At 36.3% G+C, this 26,311-nt stretch overlaps 1 protein-coding gene across 3 annotated transcripts; it reads left to right on the top strand.

Moving 5' to 3' along the window:
• The first annotated feature begins 5,694 nt into the window (after positions 1–5,694).
• LOC121910145 (carcinoembryonic antigen-related cell adhesion molecule 5-like) lies at positions 5,695–24,986 on the top strand. Of its 3 annotated transcripts, XM_042431200.1 has the most exons (10): positions 5,695–5,768; positions 5,848–5,924; positions 6,131–6,433; positions 6,513–6,746; positions 6,911–7,015; positions 7,574–7,786; positions 9,161–9,481; positions 10,725–11,064; positions 11,161–11,206; positions 12,963–13,927. In XM_042431200.1, exons 2-10 carry the CDS (start codon positions 5,870–5,872, stop codon positions 13,155–13,157), a joined length of 1,812 nt encoding a protein of 603 aa, XP_042287134.1. In that variant the 5' UTR covers positions 5,695–5,768; positions 5,848–5,869; the 3' UTR covers positions 13,158–13,927. The 3 variants fall into 3 exon arrangements, with proteins under 3 accessions (XP_042287134.1, XP_042287141.1, XP_042287150.1); XM_042431207.1 differs by lacking the exons at positions 9,161–9,481; positions 10,725–11,064; positions 11,161–11,206; positions 12,963–13,927 and adding exons at positions 20,637–20,975; positions 21,986–22,319; positions 22,416–22,461; positions 24,204–24,986 and having other exon boundaries at positions 5,743–5,924; XM_042431216.1 differs by lacking the exons at positions 9,161–9,481; positions 10,725–11,064; positions 11,161–11,206; positions 12,963–13,927 and adding exons at positions 20,637–20,975; positions 21,986–22,371 and having other exon boundaries at positions 5,743–5,924.
• The last annotated feature ends 1,325 nt before the right edge of the window (positions 24,987–26,311 follow it).

Raw genomic sequence — 26,311 nt, 5'->3', positions numbered from 1 at the left:
TGTGACATGAATTTCCACTGGCCTGACCTCAGGTTCAGATGCAGTCAGCTTGAGTAGAATCAGTCGCCTCGTGCTGTCGGTCCCACATCAGTGTTGTTAAAGGTTGTCAAGCGTGCTAATGGATTTTACTAGACTAACCACAGCTAAAACACTTGAGTCATGTCAAAACAGTAGCAGGCTTACAGCAGGTCAAACGTGACGGTTCAACTATTTAGCTGCTAAGCTGCACTAAGAGCTGTGCTTTATTCTACTGAGGCTCATTGTTCTTTTAGTCATCTTCTGTCATTCTCAGCCACTTCCTCTGGTCTGTTTTCTACACCAACATGTCACTGTTGTGCCAGTGATTGTGTCTCTTTAAACACACTTACTTAAATTGCTTTGTCTTCATTATGACAAATCTGACTTTTGTTTTAAATAGTTCCATACAATATTCTAATTTTTATTGTTATTGTATTTATTATTATATATATATATATATATAATGCATTAAACAAAATACATCATCTTCACTATGACCCACCTGTCTTTTTCAGCAAAGACTCCACACCCACACACACACTCACACTATGGCCTTGTCTCACTCGCTGAGGCGTCCTCTCTCTTCACTATGTTATGGCTGGACACTGAGCTCATCTAGGCATCAACCATGGTCGGCTGTCATCTGTTAACACACACATAAATACATACTCACACAGACACACACACACACACTCTCACACACACACTGCACCTGTTATGGGTACCAAGCATTTTCTCACATTATCTGTTGAATTTTCTCCATTTGATAATCTGAGGGCAGAGGGATCAACTGGGCTCCACATGAGAGATCCCCGGTCTCAGCACACATTTCCCATGGACAAAGTCACATCAGCCAACCAGCAAACAGTGGAAAATATTACTGTGCACACACAAGCAGAAATGGTGTTGTGAAAAAGGTGGCCAAATGCCTCAGAGGCATAGAATTAGTCTCACTGACTGCACATATCCTCTGAGATTGTGTGCTGTAATGATGGCGCCATCTGCAGGATGGACTATGAACTGCTAAAGAGCTGAATGAGGAGTCAGGTGGTCCCGAGCACTTTGTAGCTGTCTGTACAACAGTATATGTGTGTTTGAGCTCCAGATGAGCAAAAGAGACAAATATTTTTAACTTTCATCTTAATAAATCATTAAGTCAAATGTGAATTGGTTTAGGCAGCACACAATAAGAGTGCATTCTGAAGATAAGAATAAAATCTAAATATAAAATATACTTCAGACAATTCATACACTTTATATAAATACTTATTGGTGAAATGCAGTTCATAGGTGGCAAGACAGGCAACATCTTGTCATCTTGTTGGGGCGACTGACATGTCATCCCTACCCCCCTACTGACATCAGTGTCCATGACAATTTCACATCTCTTCTGAGAGTCGGCCAGAGACTCAGTCAGGTTTCACACATTGTGTTCTTCCACATTATTATATCCTGAACATCAGCACTTTATTCTTAAATTGCACTTCTGGTCAGATGCCAACTGCATCTTGGTGTTAAGTACTTGTACTTGTTCAATGACAGTAAAGTTGAATCTAAATCTAATCTAAAAAAAAAAAAAAAAAAAAAAGTGGCTGTAACTGTAAAGATGTTTAAATTGCATTTAATGTGCTTTCAAAATTTCAAAATCACTAGACACTGGTTCAATTACTGTATTGAAATAGTAATGTGTAATTATTAGCTTTAGCAAAGTAGTTCATTGTTTACTCCTGATGGACAACATCTGCAGTGTATTTAAAGATTATTTAGTTTAAGCTTGGAGATTGTTCTTCATAGAAATTTGAATCGAAGGTTAAGGCAAAAAGATGAGTTTTAAGTTTAGATTTTAAGGGCTCAACAGAGTCAGACTGTCTGATATCAGCAGGGAGACATACTATTATTAAGTTCATCTAAAAATGAAAACTATTCTTTTCGTCCAGATTCTGTCACATCGACCTGCTTCACTGTGACCTACACTGTGCTTTGTTTCAGAGCAATGACATTCAATCTCCAATCGAATCACTTATTCATTCACTGTATATCATTCATTTATTTCACTAACCTGAAGAAAGAGGACTTCTACTCAGTTTCCTAGAACTGAAACATCAGACAACATTGAGCAGGTAAAGATTGGAATTAAAAAACTGTTACATTAAAAAGCATAGGAGGAGGAAAACCTTTAAGTGCAATGTACTGTAATATAAACAAATATTTTTTCTCTTGTCTCTTTATCAGCTAAACCCTGGTCCTGTGTATGATGATATATCAGCTCAACCAGCAGAGCAGGATGATCTTCACTATGAAAGAGTTCACTTCCTACAGAAAGACACAGATCCACTCTCCACCACCGTCCAGCCACATCAGCACCAAGAACAAGAGCATGTCACCTATGCTGTTGTCAACTTTAGATAAAACAGAATCCCTGAGTGAGCTCTGTTGTCATAAAAAATGATTCAAACTCTTTTTAATGACTTTGCTCGTCAAAAGGAAAAGAATATACTGTGTGTCATGGACTGATGGCTTTTGGACTCTTTGTGTTTTGTTCTCTTGGTTTCCTGTGTTAGACTTCTGTTGGTCATTTTGTTTTGCTTCTTTATATGATTTGGATTGTAAGATTAAAGGACTGTCTTGCATTATCGGTTTGCTTACAGTGTTGTGCACTTGGGTTTATATTCATGTTTATTCTTGGACAGTTTAATCTATGCTAGGTTGAATTAAGAGTATTGTGTTTTCTGGATTTTGGTTTCCCTCCTGTGTTCCTGCACTTCTCCCCAGTTCCTTTTTCCCTCCAAACCTGCCCTGCATCAAGTTCGTTAGCCCTGCCCTGTACACCCGCCTTGTATCAGTCTCGGCAGCCCTGCCTTGCTTCCTGTCTTTCCCTCAGCCTATCATCTCCCAGCCTGCCCTTGTGTCCGTAGTCACCTGTTCCCCATTTGCTCATTAGTTCAGTTTGTATTTTAGCCCTGGTTTTCTGTTCAGTTTTTGTTAGATCCTCTTTTCTGTTCTGCTCAGTTTGCACTGCTCTGTTCTGTTCAGTCGGTTCTGTTTCTTTGTGCTTGTCCTGTATTCGGTTTTTTGCTCAGCTCAGCCAGCTTTTTGTTTTTTGCCCACACATCTCAAGAATAAAGATGATTTTCCACCAGCCTCGCTCAGCCTGCAGCCTCTGCATAACATTACTCACAACACTGCGTTTAACAAAACTGTAATACACTCTTTCTCACATGCTGCACCTGTTATGTACTAGCAGATAATCTTACATTATTGTACATGTAATATATGCCTCTTGCATGTTACATTAAATACATTAGTTGTGCTTTAAATGATCACTAACGGCAAAATCTTTTAATATAGAATATAATTTTGTCAGTAATTTTACCTTTATTTAATAGTTGTAAGGTGTACATATTTGTGTTATTTTCATTATTTTACACTGTTATCTTATATTTAATATTTAATACTTGGCTACATAGTATCCAAGGTAACGATGCAGCTATAAAGCCCATCACTGGGGGAACAAGTCAGACCGGGCTTGTATCCCTCAGGTGAATGTGTGACTATTAAATGGAAACCTGTAAATAATAATGTATCGCTGACCTGAGATAGACTTTATTACTAATTATAATTATATTGTTATTCAGAGTGATTATCTATCTGAACTGATTCATTTGTATCAATAGTGTGTTTGTGTAATCAGTAATATAGTGAGTTTTTGATCCTGGTCAAGGTTAGACCGTTGGCCCTGTAATTTGTTATTTAACGGTTATTAAGCTTCGTCACAGAAATAATTTATTAGTGCTGTAAGTTTTTCCCAACACTGGACAATATTATTCACAACCTGAATGGGTGTTGAGAAAAGGTAACCAAATGCCTGAGCTCAAACTGCTCAGCTCATGTTTTGTACAGTAATGATGGCGCCATCAGCTGGACAAATGCAAAAGAGCAGAATGAGAAGTCAGAAATTTCTTTTGCATGTTACATGTTGCATGCATTTTATTTTGTTCTGTCTATATATATGCAGGTGTGTCACCTGATGTACTTAAGTGCTGATTTCACAGCTCACATCTGTTGAATGAATGGATAATGTCCAAAGATTTGTTGGTTGAAAGATTTAAAGATTTGTTGGTTTGAAGTTTACGCTGAGAGGCCAGGAAGTGTTGTACCTCAAGAGATTTTGGGAGATATTTTTAACGTTCATACTTAATAAGTAAAGTAGTTGAAGCAGAAATTGAAAATAGCAAATTTTAGAAAAATACAATGTAATAAAATTTAACAATCTGGTCAGACGATGAGTTTTTTAGTGGGAAAATCCAAATATCGATTAAATTTTGGTGTCTTTTTTTTACCCCTCCCAGTGAAAAAGAGACGTCATCTCCAGTATTCTAGACAGCAGGGGTATTTTGTGTTTAGAGAAAAGGAAGTCTGCACACTTCACTGAGCTTCACACTCACATTTGCATTCCTTAAATAAAACATTATTGACACAGCACATGACAGAAATAGAGACACATATAAAACAAATAATAAACAATACACGCATTCTCCAAGTTCTGTCCTTGTTTTAACATGAGGTAAATATATATATATATTATATAAAAAGTGGGGCACTCTATGGAGCCTGTCAATAAAATAAATGTTATAATCTAAAAAACTTTTCAATTAATTGAGTCCAGTTTGAATAGGCAGCAAGTCTTCAGCTGCCCCAACAAAACTTTGGAAAAAACTGAAAGCAAAATACATAAAAACTGTCCTCCATGAAATTAATAATCACTTTCTTCACCTCGATTCAATCTTCACTTTTGCATTCTGAGCAGCACACAAAAAACAGACCAACCACGGTGTTGGTCTGTTTTTTAACTTCAGATTTTTTATCAAATGATGCATCACATCATATCATATGCATATATGGATCATAATCACTTTAACAGTGTTATGAAGAACTTCTACATTTACACAGACTACCTATCTGTCAGAGGGGATGATTGGAACCCAAACATTTGTGCTTACATTATCAGTGTAATGTTGTTGAGTAATGTGTTTAGTTTGTGTAATAAAAAAAAAAGGAAATTCACTGTTTGCATCAAACCACGCTTTCTCTCTCTGTCTTCATTTCAATCTCACATGACATTTAAGTCCTGAAACAACTACTTGAGAATTGAGTCCAGTCGCTCAAATGTTTTGATAGTGTGACTCACTGCCTCCTAAACACCCACAGCAGTTTCACTTAATATCACAGCACTGTTCATTTTACACTGACCATATCAACAGCAGATCGTTCCCATGACTATGTTCTGTGGCATACTAAAATATCTTATCTGCGGATTTCCTCTTCGCTCAAGTTTTTTTTCATACACCAACCACAGATAACATTTTCTTCTGATTGCCTGATACCCACAGCTCTCACTCTAACGACATGTTGATGAACAGATAATGCAATTTATGTTTCGTGTTGCATGAGGGGCCAATACTCTAAGTAGGAATTTCACAAATAAACAATGATAACTTTGACAAAAACATATATGTGATGAAGTGTGCAGTCAAAAGTTAAAGTTTTTTCCTGATGCAAATACAACCTAACTCCTACAGGACATGGATGCTTTACTTGCGGTTTCCTTTTACTGAGAAAAATAACCACATAACGAGGGAGGGAGAATAATTTTTATGTCACACCTACATGCAACCACTCTAACACTGAAGAACAGTCAACTCCTCAATTTAAACTCTGCAAGGACACAGCTGTTGATACTGTATTGACCAGTTGGGTTACAATTTTAACTTTTTGGATAAAGTTTAATGAATGCAGCAAATACTTTTATGCAATCTCCTTTCTGTGTAGAAGATCAGAGACTACAACAGCCATGTTGTTGGCAGAAGCTGGATGTGTGTTCATGGGTATCATCCTGTACATCTCAGGTATGAATTTATCACAGTTAATACTAATGAACTGTCAATAGTACATGAAATGTTACACATTAAGTGTGTTTTACTGAGTGAATTCTGACTATTGGCTGAACTGATCAAAGAAAAAATGAATAATGACTTGCAAATTGATTTATAAAAAACAAAGGTTGTAATGCCTTCTAACTGTCAATGTTTGCTAATGAAAGCTTCTTTTAAAGGGGTTCAGGGACGAGCAAACAGCATCTGTGCCTTAAAAAAATCATCAGTGGATCTGCCCTGCTCAGCTCAACATCCCACTTCAAGCATGAAATGGTTCACTGTACACCGGAATGGCTCAGAGTATGTTCTGAATGAGCTCTCTACAGATGGAAATCGTGTAAAATACAACATGTCTGAAGAAAGTAACTACACTCTAACGATCAAAGATCTGAGAGAGAGTGATGCAAAGTCTTACTGCTGCAGCAACACTACAGAGACACCAGAACTCTGCTGGCACAACAGAACTAAGCTCCATGTTTCAGGTACGGTGGTTTTCACTAATGTATTACTTTAAGAATGAAATCAGAATATGAATTCTTACATTATTCACCATCATCTCAGACCTGCACGTGAAGGTGATTCCTGCCACAGAGGGACAGACAGTATCACTGATATGCAAAACCAGTTGTCCTCCGACTGAAAACCCTGCAGCCTACATCTGGTACAAGAACAGAGAGTTTCTCTATCAGGACTGGTCTCCCTGGTACCAACAGCTGGTCAGCAGTGAGGAAGCAGTCAGATACTCCTGTGCTATCAAAGACTACAAGCATCTCAGAGCTCCTGAAGTCTCAGTGGGTGAGTGACAACATTTGGCTCCTTTTCATGTTACAAAACTTCAAGTTAAACACTTTCAAGAATATTTTTATTACTTAAGCTTTGCCTTAAATTGTAAAGCCTATGAAATACTGTAACTAAGTGTTTACCATTTAAATTAAGAAAGGCCATTTGTTTTTGTTCAGATTCTGTCACATCGACCTGCTTTACTGTGACCTACGCTAAAGGAAGAATGTGTTCTAAAAAGCAGACATCAGTGAATGAGTCCTGCTCCATCACATATCCCAGAGGTTAACTTTCTCCAAACATCCACAAACATTTACACAAACACCACTCCCACCACCCACACCTAGAACACCTTTAAAACAATATTTTAAGAACAGACATCTAATTGTCATATATTTGCTTTCTTTCTTTTCTAATTTTACTATGTTACTGACATGCTTACTGCAGTTCTACACATTATTGTTTTTTGCACTAACCACACTTCAATAACTTTTTAATCAATATATAAATATATTAAATAATTTTTATTTAATTCACACATAAACTGTTGAAAAATGTATTTAAAATCCCCTAACAGAAGTAGGTCACCTTTAAAACAATATTTTAAGAACAGACATCTTATTGACCATGAATCATTTATTTTCATATCAATATTTTCATGTCATATCTTTGCCTTCTTTATTTTCTAATTTTTACTGTTACTAACATGTTTACTACAGTTCCACACATTCTTTTTTTCTGCACTAACCACACTTTAATAATTTTGAAATGACTATATTATTTTTATTTAATTCAACATGACACATAAACTGTTGAAAAATGTTTTTAACATCTCCTAACAGAAGTAGGTCTACAAAGGACTGCTGAGGTGAATCATACTAGACTGACCTGTAACACCAGCTGTCCACTGGCTGACAACCAAACTGCCTATAGATGGTACAATAACAGACTCTTAATGTCTGAGAAGACACAGCAGTTTTCAGTTCTCAACTCCTCTGCTGATATCTTCTCCTGTGCTGTCAAAGACCACGAGGATCTGCACTCTGCTGAAGTCTGTGAGTATAAACCAACTTACAGTCTGTTATTACTGTTATATTATAGGATGGTACATTTGTCTTTAGTTTGTATGCTTATTGGGCAACATGAAATATATTTCAGAGTTGTCGATTCAACCTCATTTTCATTTTCTTTGTAGTGTTATTAATCCATTATCTGACTTATGATTTAGTCAGTGATGGAGGTGATCTGCTGGTAACCAGTGTGTCTTATTATTAAGACAACATGAACTGCTGATTAGTGTTTGAGTTGATATGACTCGCTTGTGAAGCTGTAAATCACAGTCTGTATAATGAAAACACATAATAATTGCACAATAATTACACATTAGAAATTTAAAAATACTTAACCGTTTCATTTTAGAGACTGTGTCATGAACATATACACATTATTACACTAACCACAAATATCCTGACTTACTATTTAGCCTACAGTAGGCTTAGTATGTATGATGATTCACTTCCTGAAAAATCCCTAATCACTATGCTGATGAGGGTCTCTGGGTGTCACAAATAGGCGAATAAACCAAAAGTTGCTCTGGAAAGTAGGGTTGGTCACTCTACTCTGTGATGCAATAATGATCTTGCAGATATTAAAAAGTTGCTTTTATAACTTGTGGACACTGGATGTCCCTGTGCGACCATGTCTGATCAAAGAGTCAATGAGGGGAAACAGGAGCATTTTCTCATCATAAAGCTATTCATAAAACTACAAATCAGACTACAGCTATAAATTGATGAAACCATTTCTTTCTACAACACTCAACTGTAAAGAACAGAAAATTTAACTGAATTCACAAATTGCCTTAGACTGTTTGTGACTCTGAATGAACAAAGGCACCTGCGAGGAGTGTGCTCTTGTCAACAGTTACAACTTACTGCACATGCTCACAGCAGAAAAATGCACAAACCTTCAAAACTGAAATAGTATTATTTATTTAATATGTGACTTATTTTTTGATAGGGTTTGTGGTCCACCTCAAGATTTTATGTGTTGTTTATTTGCAAAAATAACAAGAATAAAAATAGATTGTGCTGGTGAGATTTTAAAAAAACCTCAAAAGACAACTCACCAAAATGAAAAAAACCTTAAAGAATAAAAAAAAAATACATACATACTATACTATATATACACGTGTTCAACATATACTGTACATTGAACACTGAAATACACTATTTTTCTATCTTGATGGAAAAACAAAAACTTGATCTGTTTTTTTCTTTTTACATTTTCCAAATTGGATAAAATAATTGATTGAAGATATTTAAAGACATTGCAAAAGAATGAAAATGGTGGAAACTGAATGAATAGTCATTCGGACATTTAACCTAAAAACTATTGTAAGTCTATTCAGTCTGTTCTGTCTATTTCAGGTGTTGAGGATAAGAACTGCTCAAGTGTGAATTATGTCAGGAGGAGGATCTGTGCTCTGGAAGGCTCTTCAGTGGACATTTCAAGTAATTACTCGTATCCTAAAAACCAGAGGCCCAAGTCTAAATTATGGTATAAAATAACGGCAGGTGGTGAGGAGGAAGTTAAACAGGTGATTGAGCTTGCAGGTCGTGTAGAGTATCATGACAGTGTCCTGAGAATCAAACAGCTGAAGAAGAACGACTCTGCAAAATACACATTCAGATTGGAACGACATCATGGAGGACGGAAACATTTTCCTGGAGTGACTTTGGTTGTCACAGGTAATTCTTAAATTTAAATGCTTTAAATGATGCAGATTGCAGAGTGGGTTTGTCTAAAAAATAGAAATAAGAATGATTGATTGACTACAGTGCTTTTTTGTTTATTTTTCCTTACTGGAAAAATAAACAAATCTTTTGTTTATTAGAAAAATAAACAAAAGCTTCAGCTGAAATATTAATTTGTCTAGTTAGGTGATTAAGGTAATTAAATACCAGAGACACAGTATTTTTCTTGCAGTCCAACTGCCTTTAATAAATCAGTAAAGTGTTTGCATACGAGCTCCCTGAGCTGTGCAGCAAGAGGAACACCTTGAACAGCTCACACAAACACTTTATACTTTCAGCCTCCACCCAACACAACTGTTAACACACACACTTTGTGCGTAGTCATACTCCTCTGTCTGCAGACACCTGTTTCCTGTAAGATAATCAATAATAATTCCATATGTTGTGTCATGCCTGTCTTGTACAATTTCCAGTTTGCATTTAGTTCCCTTTTCTAACTATCACTTCTTATAATCGGAGTCGACGTGTATCATTCACTTCAGATAACCTTTTCTATTTCTTCTTTCCTAACAAACTAGACATTAATTTGCCTACATTAACAAGGTTCAAAGCATCTTTAAAGACAAAATCGATCAGTTGATCACACTTCTACACTGGATTAACGATCATCAAAATATTAATACGATAATATAGTAATTTCTCCAACAGTACACTTCTAATATCATTATTTCCTCCACACTGTCTCTCTAGTTTGGTCTTAATACTTTTTGTATTTCTCCTAACAATAGTCCCAAAATGCATCATTCCTACAGGTGTCAATCTGTGGTGCACTTTTTGTTTTGCTTGTGTCTTGTGAATAATGGCAACTGTTCTCTCTCATTAGCATAAAGGTGGAACAAAAGTAGCAAAACTGCAGAAAGTCTTATTGTAGGGTGGATGGTTGGTCATACAAAGCAGGTTACTGGCAACAAAAATCAGTGCTTGTGTCCCAATCAGCATTAAATTCTTTTAAGGAGATCTTTCCTCCAACAAAGTAGCCTTGGTTGCCTACATTTAATCAGACCTTGAACCTCAGGGTGGCAGAACAGAAAACGCTCATACGAGTCACTTATGGAACACATGTTACAGGTTTGACAAGTCAGGAATTTGGTCATTTAGGAATAAGGACTTATTATTTAAGTTTGATGACTTATGGATGTCTTTTTTACATTTACTGACCAATCTAACCATTTTTCAGGCCTGAGAGTGAAGTTGCACCGTGATGTGGTGGGAGAGGGCCAAAGAGTCACACTGACCTGCATGACCAGTTGTCCTCTGACTGACAACACAACCTACATTTGGTATTTGAACGAACAACCTGTGAACCTGTCACACAGCCAAAGCAAACAACTGGTACTAGACTCAGTCAGCAGTCATCATGCAGGAAACTACTCCTGTGCAGTGACATCTCATACGAACTTCAACTCCAGTGAAGGGACTCTTACTGTTAAAAGTAAATGCACATCAGCTGCAGCTGCAGGAGCTGTTGTTGCTCTCCTAGTTATAACACCTCTTTTTGTCTTCTTGTGGATTAGGAGGTAAGCAAAACCCTGCTCTGTTGCAAGAAATTACATTTAATTTCTAACCTGAAATCACTTATTCATGTATATATATTCATTTGTTTCACTATCTAGGAAAAGAAGGACTTCAGGTACCGAAGCAACAGTCAACATGGAGCAGGTAAAAAACAGAAATTTCAAAAACATTTTGCACAACGTTTAATTTTTAAAGTCGAAATTACATTAAAATTAATTTTCACTGAGAACTCTGTATATATGTCCTTGGTATTTGTTTTGACTTATATACTTGTGTACTGTAAATACCAAAAAGAAGAAATTCAATTCAATTGTGCCTTAATAGCTCCCCCCACATTAGTGTTCTTCAGCTGACAATGATGGTTTGGTAATTTTATTGGTGCGACATCTGTGTGAGCAGGCACTAAAAATGGTTCATGCATTGTTAGTCCTTGCTAGTCATTGTTAGCTGTTACTTGGTCCCATCTGTGATTTGAACACTGATTACAGTACGTTACTCAGTGTCCTGATTAAATTCATGGGGAGCTGCTGACATTAAAGGACCCATTGCTGTTAGTTTCAACTTATGGTTTTGACAGTCTGGTCATTTCCCATCACCATACTGTATATGGACCTGTGAAAGAGAGACATCTAACGCTAACTAGACCTCCTCCTTTTAATAATGTGGGACAAACACAGCACTGAGTCTGCAGAATGACTCAGCAGGAGTTGAAATAATGTGAACAAAAGTGACGTCTTGTGGGAATCAGTGCTAACATTAACAAGCTAGTTTACATAGCTCTCACTTTCTGAGTGGAAGCTAGTTAGTCCAGCTTTCTAGTTTCCAGTTTCTGAGTGAAATACAAACTTCACAGCATGATGGGTCCTCCCAAATACTGAATATTGTAAATAGACAGATGTCTTTAATCACTAAGAGGACTTAACCAACACTATGTGAACTTGTTGATAAGGGGAAAAAACATTCTGATACAAGATGTCCTGATACAAGATGTTTTTTCCCTTTATCAGCAACATCAGAGGCTATACAGAGTATGACGTGCTCTATTCAGTTGAGCAGCAGCGAGCTGACAGCATGTCTCCTTACAACGACAGCATTCAAATGTCAGTCAATTGCTACAAAGGGAAACACCCACCCACAGGCCTGAAGCTAGGACACTGTTTCCACAAATATATCAAAAAATGGTTTGATCTTCTTTTGAAACATTGAGAATTGTGCACAATATCTGCAATTTCATGATTGTTTATATTTCCTTTCACAAAATGTGGAGAGAATTCAAATTTCAGTTTGGCTTTAATGACAGGTCACTAAGATCTTAAACTCACATTGTGGGTCAATTTTACTTAATTAATTAAAAACACTTTGGGCCTTCATAGACTTTCAAGTAAGAAAGTAGGATTTTTTACCTGAGTGTGCAGGATTTGCGGTTCCTTCTCAAAGAACAGAACATTTTAAATTCTGCTGCATTGGAAAAACATCACCTTCATCTGTCCTGTTTCTCCTCAGATGAGATGATCCTTCAAGTTACACAAAACAACACAGAACTACATTGTACAGTACCATTAGTTTTATGGGTCCAAATTTTGCAACGTAGATGTGCTGTAGAGCTAAAATTTCTTCTACTGCAGTCCACATTACACAGCTACATTAGTTTTCCAACACAAATCAGCCATTTGTAAATCATTGGATATGGATTAATCATTCATTCATTCATTCATTAATCATTTATCATTGATATCATGAAGATTCCTCTGACCTAAAATCTATCTGTAAAAGAAAATAAACATATTTTGGACAAACTAAGTATACCTCTAAGGCTGTAAGGTCAACAGTTACTTATTATTATTAGAGGTTTAGTGCCCCACAATGTAAACTAATATTATTTGTCTTGTCTTCTCATCAGTTAAACCCTGGTCCTGTGAATGAAAACATCTCAGCCCAACCAACACAGCAGGATGATCTTCACTATAGCAGAGTCTACTTCTCTAAGACCCAGACACATCCTCTCTACTCCAATGTCCAGCCACACCAGCCTAAAGACCAGGACGACGTTGCTTATGCTGTTGTCAACTTTAGACCCAACAGGACCCCAAAGTGATCAATGATTACAACTGATTCAAGATCCACTTAGTGACCTTGCTCATCTTGAACAGTACTATTTTCAACAACCCTTCAATACACATATAGTATTGGGGTGTATCTGACACACCACAGGTCTGATGTTAATAAATCTTGGTGAGATGTTTCACAGTAGGAAACCTTTCTGCCTGATATATGCCAGACTTCAATGTCACATTTCAAGGTTTCTAATCTCTGGCACCATTACACTCCACTCCATGTTTACCAGCAGTTACCCAAAAGTACTGAACACTTTGAGACAGCAGATCGAGTGTATCTGAAAACTTTTTCACATTTGCTAGAAATAAGACAAAACTTGTAATATAGAGAATAATTATTGTGATACATATGTGTTTTGGCTTTTGTCCCTCATCAGTGGAACACAAAGAACATTTAAATGAGATGAAGTATGATGTATATATTTGGACCACATTTTCACATGCTGTCTTGCTTTGTGCAGATTTTTAGATTTGTTGTGGATTGTTGACGGACATATTGCATCATTGAGAACAGGATACTTATAGTAGATTAACCAATGGCATTGCCAGACCACAATGCAATGCCATGTAAGCTTATTGAAGCATTTTGTGTTTTTTTCTGATGTGCTTCATGTTGTATTACTTTGCTTTCTGTTTGATTTGCAGCTATAATTGTAAAAAAAGCTTTTGTAAAACTTATTTTGCTCTCAGAAACATGTTCTACTCTGCATGTTCTGCAGTGTATGATATGATCATAAAAACTATGTCTGCAGTGTTTTTTTTTTCACCATGAAACAAACACAGACAGCCTCACACCTCTCTGACCAACGCTAACAACTTTGACACCTTTTTCTGATGAAAATTTGATGCTATTGAAGTACAATAAAGTAAATATAAATGTTTTCCATGTCAAAATATGACATCAAATAACTAAACAACTGCTGCACTACATAGATTGTTTATCTGTGGTTTTACTAAGAATTGTAATGAGGAAGGAGGTTTATTTTTGGTATCAGAGCTACATGCAGCATGTCTGCCAGCCGCCCTCACACTGAACAACAGTCCATTCTGGCTTCAGTCATTTCTCTATAAACCTGCTCTTAATTTAGACTCTTCAGTAAGGTCAGCAGTTATGATGTAGCAGATACAAACATTGTTATACAATCAACTTATAGACCCAGTATTGGTGGCAACATTAATGTTATTATTTACACCTGTACTTTTTCTGCTTTGTCAATCAAAGTGTTTGCTGTGAAAAAGGTCCACTGATTAGAAGCGAGGGACTAAAACAACCATGTTGTTGGCAGAAGTTGGATGTGTGTTTACTGGTTTCAGCCCCAACATCTCAGGTATAAATGTTTATCCTTTCTGATGTAATGATCATTTACAGTAAACTGTACAAATTGTAGAAAATTGCAGATTAATTTACAGAAAACAGAAAGGAAGAATAAAAAAACAAAAATGCTCTCAAGCTTTCTTCAGATGTCCCTCATGTAAAACATATTATACTATTATTAGTCCTATTCTGCATGCTCTGCAGTGTTTTAAGTTACCATAAACTTCTGCAGTTTCCACCACAGAAACCACCATCACCGTCCATAGACAGCTTTACATCTCTCTTTTCTCACTTCAGCAGTTTTTACAACTTTTCAATGAAAATATAATGCAGTTTAACACTAAAATATCTGGCATGAAGAACCAATACACCATAAAAACTGAAAATAACAATAATAATTGTGATGAGATACAGAGTAAGAATACAATGACATCTATAGATTAAAGTCAAAGTTTTCCTTCTCAAATTATGACATCAAATAAATACTGAACTATGTAAGGTAGATTCTCTAATAGAGGTTTGACTAAGAATAACAATGAGGAAGGAAGTGAATTTTAGGTGTCAGAGCTTCATGCTGTACATCTGCCCGCAACTCTCACAATGACCAACAGTCCATTCTGTCCTCTAAAGTCTTTACTCTGTAAGAGGACTGCTGTTGATTTTGACAATTTATTTATAGATTTGATGTTTTATGAGCTTTCATAAACACAGAAGGTGTGGTAAGGCCATTAAAAAAATAATATAATCAACTTTGTGTTTAGAAGCAGAGGGACTACAACAGCCATGTTGTTGGCAGAAGCTGGCTGTGTGTTTATGGCTTTCATTCTGTGCATCTCAGGTATGAATAATTGTTTATCTATTCTTATAAATGACCATAAATATGATATATACAATATGAGATTATTAACTGTAATCTGTAGAAAAGATAATGTTTTACTTGATTATAGGAGTTAAAGTGTGCACAACTTGAAGAAAACTGCAGATTATACATCAAATGTCCTTCATTTACAATATTTCATACTATCAATATTTAGTGATTAGTGCTAGAAGAATGTTATAATTATGAATCAATTCTTCTGTTAAAGGGGTTCAGGGACAAGCCAAAAGCATCTGTGCCTTAAAAGGTTCATCAGTGGATCTGCCCTGCTCAGCTCAACATCCCACTTCAAGAGTGAAATGGTTCACTGTACACCGGAGTGGCTTCACAAGACTTTGAACTTTCAAAGTTATCAGATTGTTTAGTGATATCTTTTGTAGTTTTCAGCAATTTAAGCCCAAAGTCAGGGGTGTTTCAGACTTTTGCAGGTCTCACCAGTGTGTCATCTGATCAGGCACAGTGGAGAGCACAGATAATTTTAGACCAGAAATGTTTTTTCTAAACTGCTGTCACTCCCACAATTTTATCTCCTCACGCTCATATCTTGCCTCAGTATGTTGCCACAAGCCTCCTCTCTCTCAAAATGTAAATACATTTCACATAGGACTTATAGTTTTTGAGATCTGAACCTTAATTGATAGAGAGTCCCTGTCATGTTCTCATTGACTGCAATACAGTCTGCAGGATGTGTGTCTCCTCTCACTGCAGTTTCTTAAACTTACAGATTCTCTCTTACTTCAAACACTTTTTACACATATCATTCATTCTAATGTTAAACCAGTCTTGCTTTCACTAATGATGTACAAATCTCTGGGCTTCAAGCTCTAGTTTGAGACAAATACATTTTCATTATCAGAATGGAGATTTTTTCCTCTCATTACTGGGAATGTCTGTTGGCTCAGTGGTTTAGAATACTGTTCTTTGATCAGCTTCACCTTAGATGACAAGGTTGTGTGTTTGATACCTGCTCACTGCAGTGCTCCTCATAATATTGCTCTCATGTACAAAGTTGCTTTACATCTCTATCATGTATCATAAGTCAATTCCATTTTAGCTTACTTTTAAAAAAAAAATAAAAAAATTGGAGATCCCTCATCTTAACACATATTTCCCAACACTGGACAATATTATTCACAACCTGAATGGGTGTTGAGAAAAGGTAACCAAATGCCTCAGCTCAAACTGCTCAGCTCATATTTTGTACAGTAATGATGGCGCCATCAGCTGGACAACTGCAAAAGAGCAGAATGAGAAGCCAGAAATTTCTTTTGCATGTTACATGTTGCATGCATTTTCTTTTGTTCTGTCTATATATATGCAGGTGTGTCACCTGATGTACTTAAGTGCTGATTTCGCAGCTCACATCTGTTGAATGAATGGATAATGTCCAAAGATTTGTTGGTTTAAAGACTTAAAGATATGTTGGTTTGAAGTTTACGCTGAGAGTTCAGGAAGTGTTGTACCTCAAGTGATTTTGGGAGATATTTTTAACTTTAATACTTAATAAGTAAAGTAGTTGAAGCAGAATTGAAAAGAGTACATTGTAGAAAAATACAATGTAATAAAATATAACATTTAATCTGGTCAGACGATGAGGTTTTTAGTGGGAAAATCCAAATATCGATTTAATTTTGGTGTCTTTTTTTACCCCTCCCAGTGAAAAAGAGATGTCATCTCCAGTATTCTAGACAGCAGGGGTATTTTATGTTTAGAGAAAAGGAAGTCTGCACACTTCACTGAACTTCACACTCACATTTTCATCCCTTAAATAAAATATTATTGACACAGCACATGACAGAAATACAGACACATATAAAACAAATAATAAACAATACACGCATTCTCCAAGTTCTGTCCTTGTTTTAACATGAGGTAAATATATATATATATTATATAAAGAGTGGGGCACTCTATGGAGCCTGTCAATAAAATAAATGTTATAATCTAAAAAACTAAGTTTGAATAGACAGCAAGCCTTCAGCTGCACCAACAAAACTTTGGAAAAAACTGGAAGGAAAATACATAAAGACAAAATTAATAATCACTTTCTTCATCTTGATTCAATCTTCACTTTTGCATTCTGAGCAGCACACAAAAAACAGACCAACCACGGTCTTGGTCTGTTTTTTAACTTTGGATTTTTTATCAAATGATGCATCACATCATATCATATGCATATATGGATCATAATCACTTTAACAGTGGTATGAAGAACTTCTACATTTACACAGACTACCTATCTGTCAGAGGGGATGATTGGAACCCAAACATTTGTGCTTACATTATCAGTGTAATGTTGTTGAGTAATGTGTTTAGTTTGTGTAAAAAAAAAAGAAAATTCACTGTTTGCATCAAACCACGCTTTCTCTCTCTGTCTTCATTTCAATCTCACATGACATTTAAGTCCTGAAACAACTACTTGAGAATTGAGTCCAGTCGCTCAAATGTTTTGATAGTGTGACTCACTGCCTCCTAAACACCTACACCTTAAAAACCAGGCAGTGTACATATTACTATAAACCTATACACCTTTTCTTAAATCAAATGTATTCAGAAAATAACGTCAGTGGATAGATTAGTAGGAATTTGATGTTTCCAGAGAAATGAGAAATCAATGACTTTCCAGCAAGTGATCTGTCTATTTAATCAAGTAAAGGGAGGTTTTAAAATGACATAAAGCAAGAAATATCAATAATTTATCCTACAGTCTACTGGAAATTATGTATGAAATATTTGTATTTTTTTGTTAAGCAGTTTCACTTAATATCACAGCACTGTTCATTTTACACTGACCATATCAACAGCAGATCGTCCCCATGAATATGTTCTGTGGCATACTAAAATATCTTATCTGCGGATTTCCTCTTCGCTCAAGTTTTTTTCATGAACCAACCACAGATAACATTTTCTTCTGATTGCCTGATACCCACAGCTCTCACTCTAACGACATGTTGATGAACAGATAATGCAATTTATGTTTCGTGTTGCATGAGGGGCCAATACTCTAAGTAGGAATTTCACAAATAAACAATGATAACTATGACAAAAACATATATGTGATGAAGTGTGCAGTTAAAAGTTAAAGTTTTTTCCTGATGCAAATACAACCTAACTCCTACAGGACATGGATGCTTTACTTGCGGTTTCCTTTTACTGGGAAAAATAACCACATAACGAGGGAGGGAGAATAATTTTTATGTCACACCTACATGCAACCACTCTAACACTGAAGAACAGTCAACTCCTCAATTTAAACTCTGCAAGGACACAGCTGTTGATACTGTATTGACCAGTTGGGTTACAATTTTAACTTTTTGGATAAAGTTTAATGAATGCAGCAAATACTTTTATGCAATCTCCTTTCTGTGTAGAAGATCAGAGACTACAACAGCCATGTTGTTGGCAGAAGCTGGATGTGTGTTCATGGGTATCATCCTGTACATCTCAGGTATGAATTTATCACAGTTAATACTAATTAACTGTCAATAGTACATGAAATGTTACACATTAAGTGTGTTTTACTGAGTGAATTCTGACTATTGGCTGAACTGATCAAAGAAAAAATGAATAATGACTTGCAAATTGATTTATAAAAAACAAAGGATGTAATGCACTCCAACTGTCAATGTTTGCTAATGAAAGCTTCTTTTAAAGGGGTTCAGGGACGAGCAAACAGCATCTGTGCCTTAAAAGGTTCATCAGTGGATCTGTCCTGCTCAGCTCAACATCCCACTTCAAGCATGAAATGGTTCACTGTACACCGGAATGGCTCAGAGTATGTTCTGAATGAGCTCTCTACAGATGGAAAACGTATAACGTACAACATGTCTGAAGAAAGTAACTACACTCTAATGATCAAAGATCTGAGAGAGAGTGATGCAAAGTCTTACTGCTGCAGGAAGACGACAGAGACACCAGAACTCTGCTGGCACAATAGAACTGAGCTCCGTGTTGCAGGTACAGTGGTTTTCACTAATGTATTACTTTAAGAATGAAATCAGAATGTGAATTCTTACATTATTCACCATCATCTCAGACCTGCAAGTGAAGGTGATTCCTGCCACAGAGGGACCGAGAGTATCACTGATATGCAAAACCAGTTGTCCTTTGACTGAAAACCCTGCAGCCTACATCTGGTACAAGAACAGAAAGTGTTCTGTATTATGACAACACATAATAATTACACAATAATTACACATTAGAAATTTAAAAATACTTAACCGTTTCATTTTAGAGATTGTGGTATGAACATATACACATTATTACACTAACCACAAATATCCTGACTTACTATTTAGCCTACAGTAGGCTCAGTATGTATGATGATTCACTTCCTGAAAAATCCCCAATCACTATGCTGATGAGGGTCTCTGGGTGTCACAAATAGGCAAATAAACCAAAAGTTGCTCTGGAAAGTAGGGTTGGTCACTCTACTCTGTGATGCAATAATGATCTTGCAGATATTAAAAAGTTGCTTTCACAACTTGTGGACACTAGATGTCCCTGTGCGACCATGTCTGATCAAAGAGTCAATGAGGGGAAACAGGAGCATTTTCTCATCATAAAGCTATTCATAAAACTACAAATTGGACTACAGCTATAAATTGATGAAACCATTTCTTTCTACAACACTCAACTGTAAAGAATAGAAAATTTAACTGAATTTACAAATTGCCTTAGACTGTTTGTGACTCTGAATGAACAAAGGTGCCTGTGAGGAGTGTGCTCTTGTCAACTTACTGCACATGCTCACAGAGGAAAAATGCACAAACCTTCTAAACTGAAATAAGATTTATTTTATAATATATGACTTATTTTTTGGTGGGGTTTGTGGTCCACCTAAAGATTTTGTGTGTAGTTTATTTGCAAAAATAACAAGAATGAAAAAAACATAATGCATTAAAGGAGTAAAAATAGATTCTGCTGGTGAGATTTTAAAAAACCTCAAAAGGGCCCATAAAGGCAACTCACCAAAAATGAAAAAAAAGAATTAAAAAAAAATACATACATACTATACTATATATACACGTGTTCAACATATACTGTACATTGAACACTGAAATACACTATTTTTCTATTCTTGATGGAAAAACAAAAACTTGATCTGTTTTTTTCTTTTTGCATTTTCCAAATTGGATAAAATAATTGATTGAAGATATTTAAAGACATTGCAAAAGAATAACAATGGTGGAAACTGAATGAATAGTCATTCGGACATTTAACCTAAAAACTATTGTAAGTCTATTCAGTCTGTTCTGTCTATTTCAGGTGTTGAGGATAAGAACTGCTGGAGTGTGAATTATGTCAGGAGGACGATCTGTGCTCTGGAAGGCTCTTCAGTGAACATTTCAAGTAATTACTCGTATCCTAACAACCAGAGGCCCAAGTCTAAATTATGGTATAAAATAACAGCAGGTGGTGAGGAGGAAGTTGAAAAGGTGATTGAGCTTGCAGGTCGTGTAGAGTATCATGACAGTGTGAATAACCAACACGTCCTGAGAATCAAACATCTGAAGAAGAACGACTCTGCAGAATACACATTCAGATTGGAACATCATGGAGGACGGAAACAGTCGGATTTTCCTGGAGTGACTTTGGTTGTCACAGGTAATTCTTAAATTTAAATGCTTTGTAATGATGCAGATTGCAGAGTGGGTTTGTCTAAAAAATAGAAACAAGAATGATTGATTGATCACAGTGCTGAAATATCAATTTGTCTAGTTAGGTGATTAAGGTAATTAAATACCAGAGACACAGTATTTTTCTTGCAGTCCAACCGCCTTTAATAAATCAGTAAAGCGTTTGCATACGAGCTCCCTGAGCTGTGCAGCAAGAGGAACACCTTGAACAGCTCACACAAACACTTTATACTTTCAGCCTCCACCCAACACAACTGTTAACACACACATTTTGTGCGTAGTCATACTCTTCTGTCTGCAGACACCTGTTTCCTGTAAGATAATCAATAATAATTCCATATGTTGTCTCATGCCTGTCATGTACAATTTCCAGTTTGCATTTAGTTCCCTTTTCTAACTATCACTTCTTAGAATCGGGGTCAACGTGTATCATTCACTTCAGATAACCTTTTCTATTTCTTCTTTCCTAAGTAACTAGACATTAATTTGCCTACATTAACAAAGTGCGAAGCATCTTTAAAGACAAAATCAATCAGTTGATCACACTTCTACACTGGATTAACGATCATCAAAATATTAATACAATAATATAGTAATTTCTTTCAATTGTTCTCTCTCATTAGCATAAAGGTAGAACAAAAGTAGCAAAACTGCAGAAAGTCTTATTGTAGGGTGGATGGTTGGTCATACAAAGCAGGTGACTGACAACAAAAATCAGTGTTTGTGTCCCAATCAGCATTAGATTCTTTTAAGGAGATCTTTCCTCCAACAAAGTAGCCTTAGTTGCCTACATATAATCAGACCTTGAACCTCAGGGTGGTAGAACAGAAAACGCTCATACGAGTCACTTATGGAACACATGTTACAGGTTTGACAAGTCAGGAATTTGGTCATTTAAGAATAAGGACTTATTATTTAGGTTTGATGACTTATGGATGTCTTTTTTTACATTTACTGACCAATCTAACCATTTTTCAGGCCTGAGAGTGAAGTTGCCTCCTGCTTCGGTGGCAGAGGGCCAAAGAGTCACACTGACCTGCATGACCAGTTGTCCTCTGACTGACAACACAACCTACATTTGGTATTTGAACAAACAACATGTGAACCTGCCACACAACAAAAGTAAACAACTGGTACTAGACCCAGTCAGAAGTCATCATGCAGGAAACTACTCCTGTGCTGTGACATCTCACAAGAACTTCAACTCCAGTGAAGGGACTCTTACTGTTGAAAGTAAATGCACATTTGCTGCAGGAGCTGTTGTTGCTCTCCTAGTTATAACACCTCTTTTTGTCTTCTTGTGGATTAGGAGGTAAGCAAAACCCTGCTCTGTTGCAAGAAATTACATTTAATTTCTAACCTGAAATCACTTATTCATGTATATATATTCATTTGTTTCACTATCTAGGAAAAGAAGGACTTAAGGTACCGAAGCAACAGTCAACATGGAGCAGGTAAAGAACAGAAATTTCAAAAACATTTTGCACAACATTTAATTTTTAAAGTCGAAATTACGTTAAAATTAATTTTCACTGAGAACTCTGTATATAGGTCCTTGGTATTTGTTTTGACTTATATACTTGTGTACTGTAAATACCAAAAAGAAGAAATTCAATTCAATTGTGCCTCAATAGCTCCCCCCACATTAGTGTTCTCCAGCTGACAACGATGGTTTGGTAATTTGATTGGTGCAACATCAGTGTGAGCAGCCACTAAAAATGGTTCATACATTGTTAGTCCTTGCTAGTCATTGTTAGCTGTTACTTGGTCCCATTTGTGATTTGAACACTGCTTACAGTACGTTACTCACTGATTAAATTCATGGGGAGCTGCTGACATTAAAGGACCCATTGCTGTTAGTTTCAACTTATACTTTTGACAGTCTGGTCATTTTCCATCACCATACTGTATATGGACCTGTGAAAAAGAGACATCTAACGCTAACTAGACCTCCTCCTTTTAATAATGTGGGACAAACACAGCACTGAGTGTGCAGAATGACTTAGCAGGAGTTGAATAACGTGAACAAAAATGACGTTTTGTGGGAATCAGTGCTAACATTAACAAGCTAGTTTACATAGCTCTCACTTTCTGAGTGGAAGCTAGTTAGTCCAGCTTTCTAGTTTCCAGTTTCTGAGTGAAATACAGACTTCACAGCATGATGGGTCCTCCCAAATACTGAATATTGTAAATGGACAGATGTCTTTAATCAGTAAGAGGACATAACCAACACTATGTGAACTTGTTGATAAGGGGAAAAAACATCCTGATACAAGATGTTTTTTTCCCTTTATCAGCAACATTTAAGGCTATACAGAGTATGACGTGCTCTAGTCAGTTGAGCAGCAGCAAGCTGACAGCGTGTCTCCTTACAACGACAGCATTCAAATGCCTGTCAATCGCTACAAAGGGAAACACCCACCCACAGGCCTGAAGCTAAGACATTGTTTCCACAAATATGTCCAAAAATTATTTGATCTTCTTTTGAAACACTGAGAATTGTGCACAATATCTGCAGTTTCATGATTGTTTATATTTCCTTTCACAAAATTTGGAGACAATTCAAATTTCAGTTTGGCTTTAATGACAGGTCACTAAGATTTAAAACTCACATTGTAGGTCAATTTTACTTAATTAATTAAAAACACTTTAGACCTTCGTAGACTTTCAAGTAAGAAAGTAGGATTTTTTACCTGAGTGTGCAGGATTTGCAGTTCCTTCTCAAAGAACAGAATATTTTAAATTCTGCTGCATTGGAAAAACATCACCTTCATCTGTCCTGTTTCCCCTCAGATGGGATGATCCTTCAAGTGACACAAAACAACACAGAACTACATTGTACAGTACCATTAGTTTTATGGGTCCAAATTTTGCAGCGTAGATGTGCTGTAGAGCTAAAATTTCTTCTACTGCAGTCCACATTACACAGCTACATTAGTCTTCCAACACAAATCAGCCATTTGTAAATCATTGGATATGGATAAGGATCAATCATTCATTCATTCATTCATTAATCATTTATCATTGATATCATGAAGATCACTCTGACCTAAAAACTATCTGTAAAAGAGAATAAACATATTTTGGACAAACTAATTATCCTTCTAAGGCTGTGAGGTCAGCAGTTACTCCTTATTATTAGAGGTTTAGTGCCCCACAATGTAAACTAATATTATTTGTCTTGTCTTCTCATCAGTTAAACCCTGGTCCTGTGAATGAAAACATCTCAGCCCAACCAACACAGCAGGATGATCTTCACTATAGCAGAGTCTACTTCTCTAAGACCCAGACACATCCTCTGTACGCCAACGTCCAGCCACACCAGTCTAAAGAACAGGACGATTTTGCTTGTGCTGTTGTCAACTTTAGACCCAACAGGACCCCAAAGTGATCAATGATTACAACTGATTCAAGATCCACTTAGTGACCTTGCTCATCTTGAACAGTACTATTTTCAACAACCCTTCAATACACATATAGTGTTGGGGTGTATCTGACACACCACAGGTCTGATGTTAATAAATCTTGGTGAGATGTTTCACAGTGGGAAACCTTTCTGCCTGATATATGCCAGATTTCAATGTCACATTTCATGGTTTCTAATCTCTGGCACCATTACACTCCACTCCATGTTTAACAGCAGTTACCCAAAAGTACTGAACACTTTGAGACAGCAGATCGAGTGTATCTGAAGACTTTTTCACATTTGCTAGAAAGAAGACAACACTTGCAATATAGAGAACAATTATTGTGATACATATGTGTTTTGGCTTGTGTCCCTCATCAGTGGAACACACAGAGAACATTTAAATGAGATGAAGTATGATGTATATATTTGGACCACATTTTCACATGCTGTCTTGCTTTGTGCAGATTTTTAGATTTGTTGTGGATTGTTGATGGACATGTTTCATCATTGAGAACAGAATACTTATAGTAGTGTGCTATGTTGTGTTTCATGTTGTATTACTGTGCTTTCTGTTTGATTTGTAGCTATAACTGTAAAAATGCTTTTGTAAAACTTATTTTGCTCTCGGAAACATGTTCTACTCTGCATGTTCTGTAGTGTATGATGTGAACATAAAAATCATGTCTGCAGCTTCCTCTTCACAAGTGTTTTTTTTCACCATGAAACAAACACAGACAGCCTCACACCTCTCTGACCAACGTGACAACTTTGACACCTTTTATGATAACTTGATGCAGCTTTACACTGCTGCACGTTGCATGATGAGCCGATACATTACTTAAAAATGAGAAACAATGACACCTTAAAGTAAATATGAAGGTTCTCCATGTTAAAATATGACATCAAAAACTAAACTACTGCTGCACTACATAAATTGTTTATCTGTGGCTCTGCAAAGAATTATAATGAGGGAGGAGGTTTATTTTTGGTATCAGAGCTACATGCAGCATGTCTGCCAGCTGCCCTCACACTGACCAACAGTCCATTCTGGCTTCAGTCATTTGTCTATAAACCTGCTCTTAATTTAGACTCTTCAGTAAGGTCAGCAGTTATGATGTAGCAGATACAAACACTGTTATACAATCAACTTATAGACCCAGTATGGGTGCCAACATTAATGTTATTATTTACACCTGTACTTTTCCTGCTTGAACAAGTCAAAGTGTTTGCTGTGAAAAAGGTCCACTGATTAGAAGCGAGGGACTAAAAAAACCATGTTGTTGGCAGAAGTTGGATGTGTGTTTACTGGTTTCACCCCGTACATCTTACATATAAATGTTTATCCTCTCTGATGTAATGATCATTTACTGTTAACTGTAAGAAATACACATAACATTTTTAATGGAGTTTAGGAGTTATGGTGTGAACAATTTGTAGAAAATTGCGGATTGATTGACAGAAAACAAAAAGGAAGTTTAAAAAAAAATGCTCTCAAGCTTTCTTCAGATGTCCTTCATGTACAACATATTATACTATTATTTGTCATATTCTGCATGCTCAGCAGTGTTTTAAGTTACCATAAACTTCTGCAGTTTCCACCACAGATACCACCATCACCGTCAATAGACAGCTTCACATCTCTCTGTTCTCACTTCAGTAGTTTTTACAACTTTTCAATGAAAATATAATGCAGTTTAACACTGAAATATCTGGCATGAAGAACCAATTCACTATAAAAACAGAAAATAAGAGTAATAATTGTGATGAGATACAGAGTAAGAAAAATAATGGCACCCCCAAGTTAAAGTCAACATTTTCCTTCTCAGAATATGACATCAAATAAATACTGAACTATGTGAGGTAGATTCTGTACTAGAGGAAGAAGCAAGAAGGAA

Source organism: Thunnus maccoyii, chromosome 2 (genome assembly GCF_910596095.1).
Source record: "Thunnus maccoyii chromosome 2, fThuMac1.1, whole genome shotgun sequence".
Taxonomy (NCBI): Eukaryota; Metazoa; Chordata; class Actinopteri; order Scombriformes; family Scombridae; genus Thunnus; species Thunnus maccoyii.
The sequence above is the reverse complement of the archived record's forward strand: the minus strand, read 5'-3'. Positions and strand labels throughout refer to the sequence as shown.

Excerpts from the sequence above, each read along its gene's own strand:
- LOC121910145 (XM_042431200.1), top strand. The coding sequence starts at position 5,870 with ATGTTGTTGGCAGAAGCTGGATGTGTGTTCATGGGTATCATCCTGTAC. Across the intron at positions 7,787-9,160 it reads TCTGCACTCTGCTGAAGTCT|GTGTTGAGGATAAGAACTGC; the intron begins GTGAGTATAAAC and ends TGTCTATTTCAG. Across the intron at positions 11,065-11,160 it reads GTCTTCTTGTGGATTAGGAG|GAAAAGAAGGACTTCAGGTA; the intron begins GTAAGCAAAACC and ends TTCACTATCTAG.